Source organism: Cucurbita maxima, unplaced genomic scaffold (assembly GCF_002738345.1).
Source record: "Cucurbita maxima cultivar Rimu unplaced genomic scaffold, Cmax_1.0 Cma_Scf00040, whole genome shotgun sequence".
Lineage (NCBI taxonomy): Eukaryota > Viridiplantae > Streptophyta > Magnoliopsida > Cucurbitales > Cucurbitaceae > Cucurbita > Cucurbita maxima.
Window position 1 is genome coordinate 1,188,283 of NW_019272056.1, and position 15,701 is coordinate 1,203,983.

Genomic DNA, 15,701 nt, shown 5'->3' on the forward strand with positions numbered 1-15,701 from the left:
GGAGGGGAGAGTTTTTAAAGCAAAAAAAAAAAAAAAAAAGTCGGTCATAGTCAGAGGGGCAAAAGGGGTATTCTGCCCCTCAGCCCATTATAGGAGTCTTGAGGATTTTCCAAAGAGCACCCGCAAAAGAGAAAAGTGTGAGGAAGAAAGTTGAGAGAAAAGAAACTTGAGAGGGGAAAGCAAATGCTTCTCATCGAAGAACAATCATCAAAGTTCATTCTCGACCAAGACTTACACGCTGAAGTTTCTTCTTGAAGAAAAGGAGGACTCATGTTGTTGAGGTTCCATTTTCTGTCAAGATCCGAGAGAAATCTGCACGGTAAGATCTCGAACGTTCCTCTTCAAATCTAAGATCTTTGTTTAGTGGAGTGCTAAAATTTTCTACCTTCATCTAGGAAGATTCGTGGTTGATTTCGTAAGGAAAATCAGACGAAATGTTGAGATATGATAATCTTTCCAAGAATGGTAAGGATGTTAACATACCTCCTTCTGACACTCATAACTCATCGTATGATTAAGTAAAAATCAAGAAAAAAATATTAGCACGTAGGTTGTAGTATGATCTAAAACTTTGTTGAAGAAGTCATTTTGATTTGTATTAAAAATCAAGAGATAGAAAAATGAGAAGAACGTCAAAAAACTAATCGAAAACCTCGTTTTTTTGCTAGGAGGATATTGAAGGCGACGACGCGCCACGTGTCAACTGGCAAGAGGTCCGCGTGCACTAATATCCACCAGACACACGTCGAACGCCGTCTGGAGCGACGCAGTTCTAGTCTTCCAGTGACATACATCCGCGGCAGCGACACCCGACTCGCGTTCCTCAATTGATCCGACACCCGTGCGACGAGACAAACCGCAATGACCCACGGTCCACTTGAACCGAACCGATGACTCATGGCTGCAGCGAAAGCGTGCACACATGGCACTCGCATGTGGAACCTGTGAGTGAGCTTGTTCTAGCGCGTGGCTAGCGTGTGTAAGCCCGTTTTTGTCCCGTTCGACTCCTATTTTCCTCTCGAATCCAATCCTAACTCTATTTTGTATGAGATAGGATCTAATTAGGGAAAAATCAGTACTTTTGGACAAGATATTTGTGTTGAAACGCTAACGTAAGAGCACGCATCTACCAAGTAAGTCACCACACGGAACTTTCTATGTTTGAATGTAGGTAATTTATTTGTTAAGAATATAAATATATTATGTGAAGTATTTTGAGAATTACCTGAGTGTTGCAATTATGTTTTAAGCTTCTGCTTTATATGTATTTGTTTGATTCATGCTGAAAGGAGGAAGGGAACTTGTGAAATCTGCGCTCCGGGAGCTTGATGGTTATATCACCCCGTTGAGCATGTCTGTTTATAGTTGCATGAATGTTGTATGATAATGCTAGTAATAATGGGTACACTCTATTAGCTTTCATGATTCAGTTTAACGATAAAACTAGGGTTTTGTGGTTAGAGTGACAAGTTCTTAAGTGGAGACCTAACCCTCCCCTAAGAGCATAAGAAATTACCACGGTAAACGAACTACCTCTTAGACTACTTGTGTGCGATTGATGTTTTAGCTTCATGGGAGACCAGGGGGTTCCTGATCAGGACTTGTCTGCTCTAAAGTCGTTGTAGCATGGGAAATGGGAGACCCACATTGTAACGGACCATTTAGCTAGATGGGAATGGGGGAGGTAGCCCTCCCCGAAAAAAGGGGGATTACTATGGGACTAGGGGGTTGCAGCTCACTTCCTAGGTAAGACACCAGGTAGTCTCATAGCCATGACGAGGTAGCTACTCGCAGGGCACTAGTTAAACACAAATTGGCATAAGGGAACTCTAATGGTTTAAATGAAAGGACGAAGAACCAAAGAAGCTCCAAGGAGCTAAGACTGAAATTAGGTGATCTAGAGCCAAAGAAAACACAGTGGAAGTTTAAATTATCTCTATGTAATCTAACTTGTTTTAATTCTATCTGAGTTAAATTAATTAAAAAATATATATTTTTTAAATAAAGTTTTAAAAAAATCTATTTATTTTTTTCAAACATTTAATTAAAATTTACAAATATATTTTAAAAAATACAAATTATTTGTAGAAGTAATGGAGAATAAATAATAAAAAAATAATTATAAAATAAAATAAAAATATTTAAAAGGTAGATTCAACCTAATTTAATTTTAAGAAATACTATAATTTTTATTTATGTCAATAATGAGATGGTTAAGTCATATTACCAACATTTTTTAACATTAAAAAAATTGAAAAACAAAAAATATGCTCTCCTCTAATTGGTCCATTTTGAATAACGCGGATCGCTCTACAGTCTATCGACACCCGTCGATTGAACTGTATCGTACGGTCAAACGTGCACCCATTTCTGAGTTCGTCTCCATCCCCAAATGCTCGTTGTTTCATACCGCTCTATAAAGACATTACCTCAATTTCAGAGCTTCTTATCGTCATATCCACTGATCCAAATCTGTTTTCCTGTAATCTTTGCAACTGCCTTTGATTATCCGGCGACCAGGGTCAAGTTCCGATGGATTCTAGCGCTAAGTTAAAGAAGGGAGCAGGTGGAAGAAAGGGCGGCGGTCCGAAGAAGAAGCCAGTTTCCCGCTCCGTTAAGGCCGGTCTCCAGTTCCCCGTCGGTAGAATTGGTCGGTACTTGAAGAATGGCCGGTATGCTCGACGTGTCGGTACCGGAGCTCCGGTCTACTTGGCAGCCGTTCTTGAGTATCTCGCCGCCGAGGTACTTGCTGAACTCCTTCTGCTTTCTAGATCTGTGTTTCTTTCTGTTGGATGTGGATGGTTAGGGATTCGAATTTAATTCTGGAACTAGATTCTTAACTCATCGATTGGCTGTTGTTACGTTGAATTTTGCTAGATCATTATGAACTATTTGATTTGAGTAAAAGATTAGGAAATTCAAAGAACTGATGAATTTGAAATGAAATATCTCGTGAATTTTAGCTTCGGTTGACTAATTATTGCTTTTGACATGTGTTTGCTGTAGCTTGGAACATAATTATTGATTGGAATGTTGAATTCAACTTGATTTCCTTATTGGATTTGGTGAGCATGAATATGATTGAATCCTTGGGTATATGGATCTTAGATTTCAAATAAACATCGAAACCTATGCTTTTGATCTCTAATCTATCACGAACGGGGGCAAATTAGGTGTTGGAATTGGCTGGAAATGCAGCCCGAGACAACAAGAAGAACAGAATAATTCCTAGGCATGTATTGTTGGCCATAAGAAACGATGAAGAGCTTGGGAAATTGCTAGCCGGCGTAACGATTGCACATGGTGGTGTTCTTCCAAACATAAACCCAGTTCTGTTGCCTAAGAAGAGTGAAAAAGCAGCCACTAAAGAACCTAAATCTCCATCAAAGGCCTCTAAGGCTACAAAATCCCCAAAAAAGGCTTAGGGTTTTTTGTTCATCTGAAAATCTTTGACTTGTTCTTTGCCCATTTGTATGTACTTTGTTGGCTTTTTAGAGTCGTCTTCTGTGTTGTTTATTAATGTAAGCTCAAACCTGATCAATTTGAACACTCTGTATCACTCCCATCATCATCTTAATGATCAATCCTTGTACTGGTTATATGATTGTTTAGCCATCAATTCTTTTTCTTCATTTTGCTAATCTTTGATGGGCTTATCTGAAAGTTACTTCGTTTTTTTTTTTTTTTTGGGTTAGGAAACACGGGCCTTTACCATAGTATAATATTATCTATTTTGAGCCTAAGTTTTTATAGTTTTATCTTTAGTTTCTCTAGAAGTCATGGTATCAATGAAGATGAAGATGTATTCCTTACATATAAACCTATGATCATCTCACCCAATGTGGGTTTCTCTTTCATTGATTTTTCAACAATCCTCTTATTCAACAAAGTACACCATAGAACTTCCTCTCAAGCCTATGGAGCTCTTGAATAGCTTCCCTTTAATTGAGGTTTGTTCGACACTTGTGTTACTTTTGATTACACATTTGAAACTTACAATTTGATTGTTAGACACTTGAAGATTTTATTGACATGACTAAGGGCATGACTTTGATATTGTATTAGAAATCACTTACTTTCACAATAATATGATATTGTCCACTTTGAGTATAAATTTTCATGACTTTGCTTTTGGTTATCAATTGTGTGCTAACCAGTCACGATCATGTGTCCTCTGTCCACAATTGAACACCATTTGAGTGTTGAACTAACTCCACTGATTTTAACTCCACATGTTGAACACACTACGTTTGTGAAACTTCATATTGGTAAGCCTTGATTTATGTTGATCTCTCTCGAACTTGCTAGTGTTGAGTCTCCTTTTATTCACTTAAGATTCCTCTTTTTTTTTGCATCATTGTGTCTTTTACAAGTCTAGGGGAATAAAATATTATTTATAAAGGTGTTGAGACATTTCCATAACAAACGTATTTTAAAACGTGAGATTGATGATAATATATAACAAGTCAAAATAAACAATATTTGCAAACAATAGATTTTAATGATTATAGAGAACTTTTAAACTTAAATAAAAAAAAAAATGTTAGCTTTGCATTACATGTACATATGGTAGGAACATGGAAGTGTAGAAAAATACCTCTTAAAACACAAGACTTTTAGGAAACACATAATTGAGTGATATAATGAATATCACCTACTCAAACCCCACTTGTTTTTTAGTATTCATTTTCAAAATATTCAAATGGTTTAATTTCTCACACGGAGAGGGAAGTTGTGGCTACTTTGAATTTTCCATCACAGTGATGAACATGAACGTAGCTCAACGATTAAGATATAGATCTCAACCAAAAGGTCAAACATTCTAACAATTATTACTCTCAAAAAAATTAAACTAGATGGGATCATATGGAGGTTAGGTGGAGCCTATTTTCTTGATTGATTTCATTTATTAAGGGTTAGTTTGATCGTAAGTAATTTCAAAGCCTATAGATGAACCATTTCTTAAGAATTCATTTCTCACTTCCTAATTAGTGAATGTGATTTAATATCTAACATATATTTCATAGTGGTATATGTAGAATTAATACATAGTTAATTCGGACGTTCTATACATAGTTTTTTTGAAATGTATATGAGTGAGGACAAAACGTGTTGGAAGGACTTGTATTTGTTTGTGAGGATACTCTCCACTCTTAAGAAGCAAGAAATAGGTAATGTGACCATATCATTGGAGACGCACGAAAATGCTGGGGCAAACATATGGAAAATCTAGATTCTAAATCTTTAAGCATGAGTCGTTACATAACGCATAAGTCTTAGGCAACCCTCTCCAATCTTCTAGTAAAGAAAGCTTTCAATTCATGAAGTTTGAGCATACAATCATCAACCTTCTATCCAAATAAAGTAAATTTGGCTTCCTCCAACCCCACAAAAATAAACAAAGAATTTTACCGAGATAAAAATAGTGAACGTCTCTAATTGTATGTAGAAAATCTAAACGTAGCTCGGTAATTTCATACCGTTATTCAGTTTAAAATATGACAAAATAAAAGATTAAGCACAATATGATAGTTTAGATTAAGATGAAGAAGATTTAACAAGAAGCGACTGCTACTACATACAAGAGACTACATACTAATCTGGTGGTCCCCATGCGTTTGAGATTTAAACGGAATTTACATTACGTTCATATCCAATCCATACAAAATAATTTTTTAAAAAAATTAAATTAAAATAAATTTGCTTTATACACGTCTCGAAGATTATATCCTCACACATCATTTCTTAAGTTTGTCCTTATCTGCCGCCTCATCCACTTCGCCGACCACCATGAAAGTGATACGGCGACGACGATAATGACGACATTGAAGAAACACTCCCTCCCGAATTCCCATCTGCGTGAAGCAAATCCGACAAGTAGTTCCCCAAATCATCCGGCGCAAATCTCACCTCCGAATCATTTCCGTAAAGATTCTCCAATCGCGCCCGGTAGTTGATGTAGAACTCACCGTAGAGCGTCCCGAGTTTCTTCCCCAGCGTGATCTTGATGTGCTCACGCAGCTTTGAATCCGTCACGATCCACGACGCTTGATGCTTGTAGGCTTCTTCGAATGCGATATTGAAATCGTGGAAGTGTTTTCTTGCTCTCTCCGGCGAGATCTCCCCCATCGGATTCTCCGGCAGTGATAAGAACACTCTGCTCCATCCCATCCGTATGTAGCTTGATGCGTACTGCTTCACCTTCGCTTCGTGGCTCTCGATCCACTCGTCTCCTAGAACGGATCTCAGATTTGAGGTTCGTACCTTCACGACGATGTACTCGAGGTTGTTCGCCAGGAAGATGTAGGACAGAGGCGCGTCGTGGTACACCTCCGCTTTGCTGTCGAGCTTCGAGAGGAGAACTAAAATCAACCAGGCCAAGCGTAAGGCGAGAGGATTTTCTTCCGAATCGTTTCCGCCGAAGAAGGATTCCGGCAATGTGGAGTGAAGCATCAACGGCCAATCCGCGACTATTCCTGGGAGGACTCCGCTGTAGTCGCTGAGGAATGCGATGTAGTTCATCACGTAGCGAGTGAGTGGATGAACTCCGCCGCCTGGTACTGGCGTTCTGGAGGAGTCTTTCTGGATGTGAGATTCGAAATCGACGAGCATGGAGCGGATGCTTTCCGCGATTTTCGTTAGCGAATGGTCGATCAGAGATCGGACGGAGGCCGTGGATTCGCAGGCGAACATTGATTCGATATCCGGCCAGAGATTGAAGATCGCTTCGTACAGATCGAGAATCAGGAAAATTTTCTCGGGAGATTTCTTCGATTTCACCGCCATTTCCGGGAAGCCGAACAGTGTTAGAGCGCTGTCTTTGGTAATTTCAGAGAAAACAGACTCTCTAATCGAAGCGGAACTCCAAAAAACTCGATCGCAGAGGTATTTCTCCGCTTCGAAGAAAGTTTTAACAGCAATTTTAACAGCATTCAACCAGTTCTTGATCTTCACTTCCAAAACCTCCCACTCCATCCTATGAACATGGTGATAACTCGTCTTCGCAACTCCAAGATTATACAGTCCTTCCTCAACAATCGATTTCCGATTGACAGTATAAATCTTCACACACTCTTTTCCATAACCAGCAGAAATCATACCTTCCGCAATCGATTTCAAATCCGCTATGGCCGATCTCGACATCCGCTCCTCCTCGGAAACATTCTCGTTCGCAAATCGCAAATCGTCCTCAGAATCATCCTCCAAATCAGAGTTACCAGTGAGAACCGAATTCCTAGACGACCGATTCGAAATGGATTCCGGATCCAGATGCGTCCGATTCTCCGCCAAAATCCTGTGGAACTCCCTCTGCAACCTCTTCATCGCGGTCTGCATCAGACGCTGAGCGCGAACAAGATGGTGAGAGTTCGTATGCTCGGTGCCGAAATAATCCATCGCCGTCTGCAAATCCTTGACAGCCTTCAGGTACTGTTTAGCCTCGTAGCGGTCGTCTTGGAACAGAGGAGTGATATCGGCATAAGACGAAGAAGCAGAGTCCCATTTCGTAATTAGGGTTTCTGCAACTTCAATATTCTCCTCCATTAGAGACTCGCAGAGGCCGTGCGACGGCGTGGTTCTAGCAGGGGAATGAGACGGCGTGGTTCTGGCAGGAGAATGCGAAGGCGTTAAAGACTTGAAGAAATGGTTTCTCATCTTCAAGAGATAAAAGAAAAAAGCTCTAGTTTGGTAATGGCTATGGCGGCAAAGAGAAACCGAAGGGGAATTTATAGAGAGAATAAATGAGGGGAGGAACGGGGAAGGTTCGAAGATTGAAGCTTTTTTGACCTTTTGACTGAGTTTGCTTGTATTTATGACCCAACTCGAACGAGTCAACTCAGTCTTTATTTTTTATTATTATTTATTATTTTCTTTTTGGGTCCTTTGCCTACCGTTGCTGATTTTTGTCCTATTTGACCAAAACGATTCGTTTTGGTCAAAAACGGAGACATATGGATAAAACATACCCACTTTTTTATTTATTAAATCCACTAAATTAATCCATGTTTTTTTAAATATTTTTTTAATTAAAAGGTCATAATATTGTTGGTGCAAGAAATTAATATATTGATTTTTTGTCTTCAAGGTGACCAATTCTATTTTTTAATTCGCGTGGAATAAGTAAATAATAATAAAATGTTATTCGCATTAATTTCGTATTTAATGAATTAAATTAATGCATCACGTATTAAAGTCAAACATCTATTGTTGACTTACTCACCATCCCATTAAATTTAATTCTAAAATACCTTGAATAAATTTTTAAATTTTGTATCTCTATTTTAAAAGAAAATATAAATTATTATTTTAAATGTATGTACGTAATTGAAGTACGATAAATATAAAATTAAAGATGTGTTTGGTCCTGCAAGAACCCGTCTTGAATAAACTCTTGGAGACTCTGCAAGAACCCGTATGTACGTAATTGAAGTACTTTGAGCATAAACTCTTGAGCTTCCCCGAAATGTCTCATACCAATGAAGAGAGTCCGTTGTTCTACATTTGAGAATTCTATTGACATGACTAAGTTTAGGGCATGACTCTGATACCATATTAGATGAACACGACTCTCTATGACGATATGATATTGTCCACTTTGAGCATAAGCTCCTATGACTTTACTTTGGGCTTCCCCAAAACGCCTCATGCCAATAGAGAGAGTATTTATTGATTATAAACTTATGATGATTCCCTAAATTAGTCGTTCATCCAACAAACCCAATATCTACCAACCCAAAAATAATAATAATAAAGAATATTTATATTTAAAAATTTTAAAATAATAATAGTGTTTAAATACAAGTAAAATACAAAAATCCATATCTAGTAAAATACAAAACTCTTTAATATATTATTTTATTTTTCTATTAAAAATAGTATAAAATTTAATACAACACGTGGGCATGCAAAAAAAATATATTATTTTATTAAGAAAAATGGTGACCAAGACAAAAGTCGAAAAGGACAAATAAAGGAAAATAAATAGAAAATAGAAATACCCATTGTTTTTTCCTTTCTTTATTGGTTAAATTATTTTTAGAATTTTAGATTTATTAAAAAAAAATACCATTTAAATTATTTATATAATTAATTTCCACATCATCTATTACATTAATTTATGTAAATTATGACGTAAATTATGATGTAAATTTCGTCATTTATGCTTTTTAATTAAAAGATACGATTTTTTCTTACTTTTTGTTCTTCTGTATTATTCTTTGGAAAAGTAATTTCACGACAAATAACATAATTATCGGTAGATGTTAATAAATATTTCTATATTAAATAATTGATCTAAATTGTGACACGTATTAAATGAACGTTGAATAAATTTGAATGATTAGTTGATTATTTAAACAGATTTGAAAAGTGGACAAGATCATTCATCATTTGAAGTGAGTTAAAATCAAATAATTTTAATTTTGAAAACTCTTTGAAAGCTAAATAAAAACTACAATATTTCGTTAAATTCGATTTGGTTGATGATAATTTGACTAATTCAATCCGAGAATAAGCTCGTTCATCCTCACGTTCAAGTTATGAAATCAAGTTAGAAGAGAAAGAACTAAGATGCTTATAAACGAGACAATTACGTCTGCTTATTTAAAGTTATGGTATTAAAGAAGAAGAAGAAGAAAAAAATGGGGGCCGTTCTAGAAATTGAAGAACGTAAGAAGGGATTAAGCGTTAAAAGACGATAGAAAAAAAAAAGGAAATGAGAAAGTGTTAGATAGAGATGTACACGAGTTGGGTTGAGGAAATCTTTTGGATCAACTTAAAATTTTCGAGTTGGTTGGGTTGGTGACCCGAACAACCCGAATAGAATTCACAACCCAACCATCTATTTTCAAGTTGGGTGAGATGGTCGGGTTGTTATTTATAATACATGATATATTAATAACTAAAATCTTATAAAATTCAAATATCAAACATTCACAAGTCATAACATATTATTAACATCAGTAACAAACGTCAAATATTCTTAATCTTCATAATAATTTTAAAAGTAAAATAGGATGTTCGAGAACGTACCATAGAAAATTGAAAGTTATAATTTCAAAGTTTATGAACATACTAGATATAAACCAGTAAGATGCTCGAGAATAAAACATGGGTGTGTTCGAGATACCCTTAATAATAAATGAAGAAAAGTATTTTTCCTTTTGTGGATCTTATTTTAATGGAAACTCGATGAGTTGATCCACCTACACGTCTTGCCTTTATTGCTATATCGAGAATTACTACACGTACAGCTGCTTTTGTCTGCTCGATTACTCTTCCGATCTCAAGCCGAGACCCTAAAAAATACTCCATGGTTATCGAACAACCCTAAATTAGTTCCATATATTCTTTTCTTTTTCGAAGAGAACCAATCATGACACGTGGAGTCAATAACCATATAAATACTTGTAAACATGCAAAATTAGTATTTATAAATTATTATCCTTATGTTTAAATAATTTGAAGATTCCCACTTGGATATATTCCCATTTTTAAATAATAATAATAATAATTATTATAATAATGAAAGAATTCAAACCTTTAATTATTTTTTAGAATCTAGTCCAAATTGTTTTGTCTCTTTTAATAATAATAATTATTATAATATGGTTTCTGAATATTTTATTAACTAATATTTTTTTTTCCAAAGGTTATGTCGGGTTAAATGTGACATGTGAGATGCTGTGATTTGTTTAATATTTTGCATATAATAATGTATACAATTTAGAATTGAATTGTTTTAAATGTAAAGCAAGTCGACTAAGGGATGTTCGCACGTTAGGATGAGATTGTGATATTTGAATAAATGAGAGGTATATGAATGAACCGAGACCACATTCGAATGAGAGCGATTTTGAGGATCCGATGACTAAGAAAAACTTAAATGAATTGAAAGTCACTACCTATACCAATAAGGTGCACATTCTTTTTTAGTGGTTTAATCATAGGAACCCTATGGTTTAACCCGGTTTATTTTGAGTAATCCAATGTTGAAAAAAGATCCAAAAAATAGTTACATGCTTTATTTAGGAAATGTCGGGAGCATCGGGTGTCGAATCTAGATTTTGAATCTTGATCTAAGTCGTGGGCGTGGGTCGTGATAGGAATATTTTTAAGACCTAATCCAATTGTTTGGATTGTAAATGTAGACCCAAACCATGATTTTCTTTTGGGTTGGGTTGATTTATATTGTTCGTGTTAATGATAGTTGACCGTTCATTATTAAAGGCAAATATATTGTTTTCTTTTATTATGATATTTTTATTGATGATTATTCTCGATTCACTTGGCTTTACCCTTTAAAATTTAAATTTGATTTTTTTTTTATATTTTTCTTCAATTTAAAAAATTTGTGGAAAATAAATATTCTTCTCGTTTTTTGGTTGACGCCTTCAGCACTGCAGCTTATATTATCAACCGGTTGCCTACTCCACTTCTTGGCGGTAAGTCACCCTTTGAACTCCTTATGGCTACACTCCACATTATGACAATTTTCATCCCTTTGGTTGTCGTGTTTATCCTTATTTGCGTGATTATATGCCTAACAAGCTTTCTCCCCGCAGCATTCCTTGTATTTTTTTGGGTTATAGTCTTGCTCATAAAGGGTTCCGTTGTCTTGATCCCGCCACCACTAAACTATATATTACCCGCCATGCTCAATTTTATAAAACTCACTTTCCTGCTATCCCTAGCTCCCAGACCCAACCTCTTTCCTCTATTCCTATTTCAAATTTCTTGGAGCCACATCTTTATCATATTGATTCATCCCCTCTACCACTTCATCACCGCACATTCTTCGATCTAGTTCATCCCCGTGTGATATTTGTTCTGACCTTGTGGATGAGTCTGTGCAGGTTGATACTTCTCTTGCAGGTTCCACTTTGCCACCCTTGACTTCTAATTCGACCTCTATTGAACCTACTGTTGATTCCTCTTCTTTGGGCACTCATCCTATGATCACACGAGCCAAAGCTGGTATATTCAAGACTCATCATCCAGCAAATCTTGGTATTTTAGGCTCATCTGGACTTCTTGCATCCACTGAGCCAAAAGGATTTAAATTTGAGGCTAAGAATCCTAGGCTGCCATGGATGAAGAAATTTGAGCGTTACAACAAAATGATACTTGGACTTTGGTTCCTCGTCCTGCCAACACCAACATCGTGGTCTCTAAATGGGTGTTTTGTATTAAATATTTTCCTGATGGATCCGTCGAGCGTTTCAAGGCTCATCTTGTTGCCAAAGGTTATACTCAGGTTCCTGGTCTTGACTCCACTGACACTTTCAGTCCGGTTGTCAAAGCTATCACAGTCCGTGTTGTGCTTTCTATTGCAGTCACAAATAAATGGCCTCTTCGACAACTTGATGTCAAGAATGCTTTTCTCAATGGAACTCTTATTGAACGTGTTCATATGGAATAACCTCCTGGTATATTGATCCTTGATTTCCCACTCATGTTTGTCTATTAAAGAAAGCCCTCTATGGCTTAAAGCAAGCTCCTCGTGCCTGGTTTCAGTGTTTTAGCTCATTTCTTCTCACACTTGGGTTTTCTTGTAGTCGCGCTGACACGTCCCTTTTTGTCTTTCATCAGCAATCTAACCTTATCTATTTGCTTCTTTATGTTGATGACATTATTGTTACCGGCAACAACTCATCTCTTATTGACAACTTTACTCGCAAGCTTCATTCTGAGTTTGCTACCAAAGATTTGGGTTCTCTCAGTTACTTTCTTGGTCTTGAAGCTTCACCCACTCCTGATGGTCTCTTTATTAGTCAGTTGAAATATGCTCAAGATATTCTTACTCGTGCTCAGTTGCTCGATAGCAAACCATCCCACACTCCCATGGTTGTTTCTCAACACCTGACTGCTGATGGTTCTTCTTTCTCTAATTCTACTCTCTATAGATCTCTTGTTGGCGCCTTTCATTGCTTATGTTGTCAATTCTGTCAGTCAATTCTTGCATGCCCCTACTACATATCACTTTCTTGCTGTCAAACGTATTTTTCGCTATGTCAAAGGAACACTCCACTTTGGTCTTACCTTTCGTCCATCCAATGTTCCTAGTACGCTCGTCGCTTATTCGGATGCTGACTGGGCTGGTTGTCCCGATACTCGTTGTTCTACATCCAGCTATTCTATTTATCTTGGTAACAATCTCGTTTCTTGGAGTGCCAAAAAGCAACCTACTGTCTCACGCTCCAGCTGTGAATCTGAGTATCATGCTCTTGCCACAGCTGCTGCTGAACTTCTTTGGGTTACGCATCTTTTGCATAACCTCAAGGTTCCTATTTCACAGTAGCCCTTACTCTTATGTGACAACAAAAGTGCTATATTTTTTAGCTCTAATCCCGTTTCTCACAAGCGGGCCAAACATGTTGAACTAGATTATCATTTCTTTCGAGAACTTGTTATCGATGGCAAACTTCGCACACAATATGTACCCTCTCATCTCCAAGTTGCTGACATCTTCACAAAAAGTATTTCTCGATCTCTCTTTGAATTTTTCAGATCCAAGTTTCACGTTCATTCAAATCCGACGCTCAGCTTGCGGGGGGTGTTAAGAATAGTTGAATATTCATTATAAGGCAAATATATTGCCTTACATTACTAGATATTTCTAGATATTTGCCTTACATCTTAACATATTTGCCATTTTATTAAAGGCAAATATATTGTATTCATTTATTATTCTTTACTTTTATTGCTATTTCCATATTATTTGTAATTTACCATATTTCTGTATTCTGTAAATGATTATAAATAAGAGAACTCTCACCACCATTTAGGTGTGGTGGATTAATCAAACATTCTTAGTTTCGATAATTTGTTCTATGAGGTGTAGATAAACGGTTTCCGTTCATATATTAGCAGTAAGAAGCTTTAAAAATGTTTGTTTTAAAAGTCAGGGTATTTGCAACGTGACGAGTCATACCTTGCAAAGTCATAAGAATATCTTGAGCCCACATCGTAGGCTAGTTTACATAACTTGTCAGCCTAAAGCTCTAATACCAACAGGAACGACCCTATTTTTACTACTAAAATAAAGTCGCTACTACATGACATAATATGAAATGAAAAAAAATCTTTAAAACATTTTAAAACGGTGCCATGCACTTTATGTTCAAAATAAAATCATTAAACAACTATAGCAAAGACAACATCGTGAAATTTAAATAAAAATATTATAAAGAACAAAACAATGCCCGGATCTAATCTAAGGGCTACAACCAACGTGAAAAAACATCTACCCTACCTTTAGTCTCATGGTCGTCACCACGATACTGTCATCTATACAGAGGTGTCTTGCCTTTACTAAAAAGTAAGAGTAGCAGTGACTTGAGGATTTTAAGAAATACTCCGTAAGTAGATACTACCGGGATCAAGAAATGCAATCACATACAATCATGTGGGGGAACTATCATTTTATGGTTTTGGTCTTAGTAGAATTGGATGTGCAGTATTTCTCTACACACGACCCACGCTGATAAGAATTTGATTAAACTTAGAAAAGAGAAATTTTATGCTAATTTTAATAAGTGTAGTTTTTGCATAGAAAAAGTTAACTTTTTTGGCTTCATAGTTGGTAAAAATGGAGTAGAAGGAGATGAAGAGAAAGTTAAAGCAATCAGGGATTGGCCAACACCACAAAATGCAAGTGACGTTTGTAGTTTTCATGGTTAGCTAGCTTCTATAGGAGATTTATAAAAGATTTTAGCACCATAGCTACACCATTGAATGACTTGGTGAAAAAGAATGTTGTTTTTAAATGGGGAGATATGCAAGAGAATGCATTTAATGAGCTTAAGAATAAATTAACCAATGAACCATTACTTGTTTTGCCTAACTTTGATAAAACTTTTGAAATTAAGTGTGATGCAAGTGGTTTGGGCATAGGTGCTGTTTTGATGCAAGATGGCAAACCCGTAATGTATTTTAGTGAAAAACTAAATGAGGCAGCATTGAACTATCTTACCTATGATAAAGAATTGTTTGCTTTAGTTCGCACATTGCAGGTGTGGCAACACTACTTATGGCCTAGAGAATTTGTGATCCACTCTGATTATGAAAGCTTGAAGTATCTTAAGGGTCAAAGCAAACTGAACCGTAGGCATGCAAAATGGGTGGAGTTTATTGAAACATTTTCGTATGTCATCAAATATAAGCAAGGTAAGGATAATGTGGTAGCTAATGCATTATCTAGAAGGTACAATCTTTTTACTTCTCTTAGTGCAAAAATTCTTGGATTTGAGCATATTAGAGAATTATATCGAGATGACCACGACTTTGGAATTATTTATGCATCTTGTCTTACAAAAACAGTTGTAGATGATTATTATGTGTTTCATGAACTCTTATTTAAAAAAAGTAAGCTTTATATTCCTAAAAGCTCTATCCGAGATTTGCTTGTTAAAGAAGCACATGGTGGTGGCTTAATGGGACATTTTGGGATTAATAAAACTTATAATATGTTGCATGAACACTTCTTTTGGCCGAAAATGAAGCATGATGTTCATAAATTTTGTAGTCAATGCTTTAAATGCAAAGAAGCTAAATCTAGATCACAACCAAATGGATTGTACACTCCTTTGAATGTACCTAATGAACCTTGGACTAATATATCTATGGATTTTGTTCTTGGTTTACCGCACACTAAAAAGGGTAAAGATCGTATTTTTGTTGTGGTAGACAGATTTAGTAAGATG

General features: G+C 36.3%; 2 protein-coding genes across 2 annotated transcripts; one reads left to right on the plus strand and one right to left on the minus strand.

The window, feature by feature from the left end:
* The first annotated feature begins 2,330 nt into the window (after window positions 1–2,330).
* Window positions 2,331–3,615, plus strand: LOC111469444 (histone H2A). Its single transcript, XM_023114707.1, has 2 exons — window positions 2,331–2,742; window positions 3,174–3,615. Exons 1-2 carry the CDS (start codon window positions 2,533–2,535, stop codon window positions 3,423–3,425), a joined length of 462 nt encoding a protein of 153 aa, XP_022970475.1. The 5' UTR covers window positions 2,331–2,532; the 3' UTR covers window positions 3,426–3,615.
* Window positions 3,616–5,589: 1,974 nt separating this feature from the next.
* Window positions 5,590–7,815, minus strand: LOC111469425 (exocyst complex component EXO70H1-like). Its single transcript, XM_023114682.1, has one exon. It carries the CDS (start codon window positions 7,651–7,653, stop codon window positions 5,770–5,772), a length of 1,884 nt encoding a protein of 627 aa, XP_022970450.1. The 5' UTR covers window positions 7,654–7,815; the 3' UTR covers window positions 5,590–5,769.
* Between the last annotated feature and the right edge of the window lie 7,886 nt (window positions 7,816–15,701).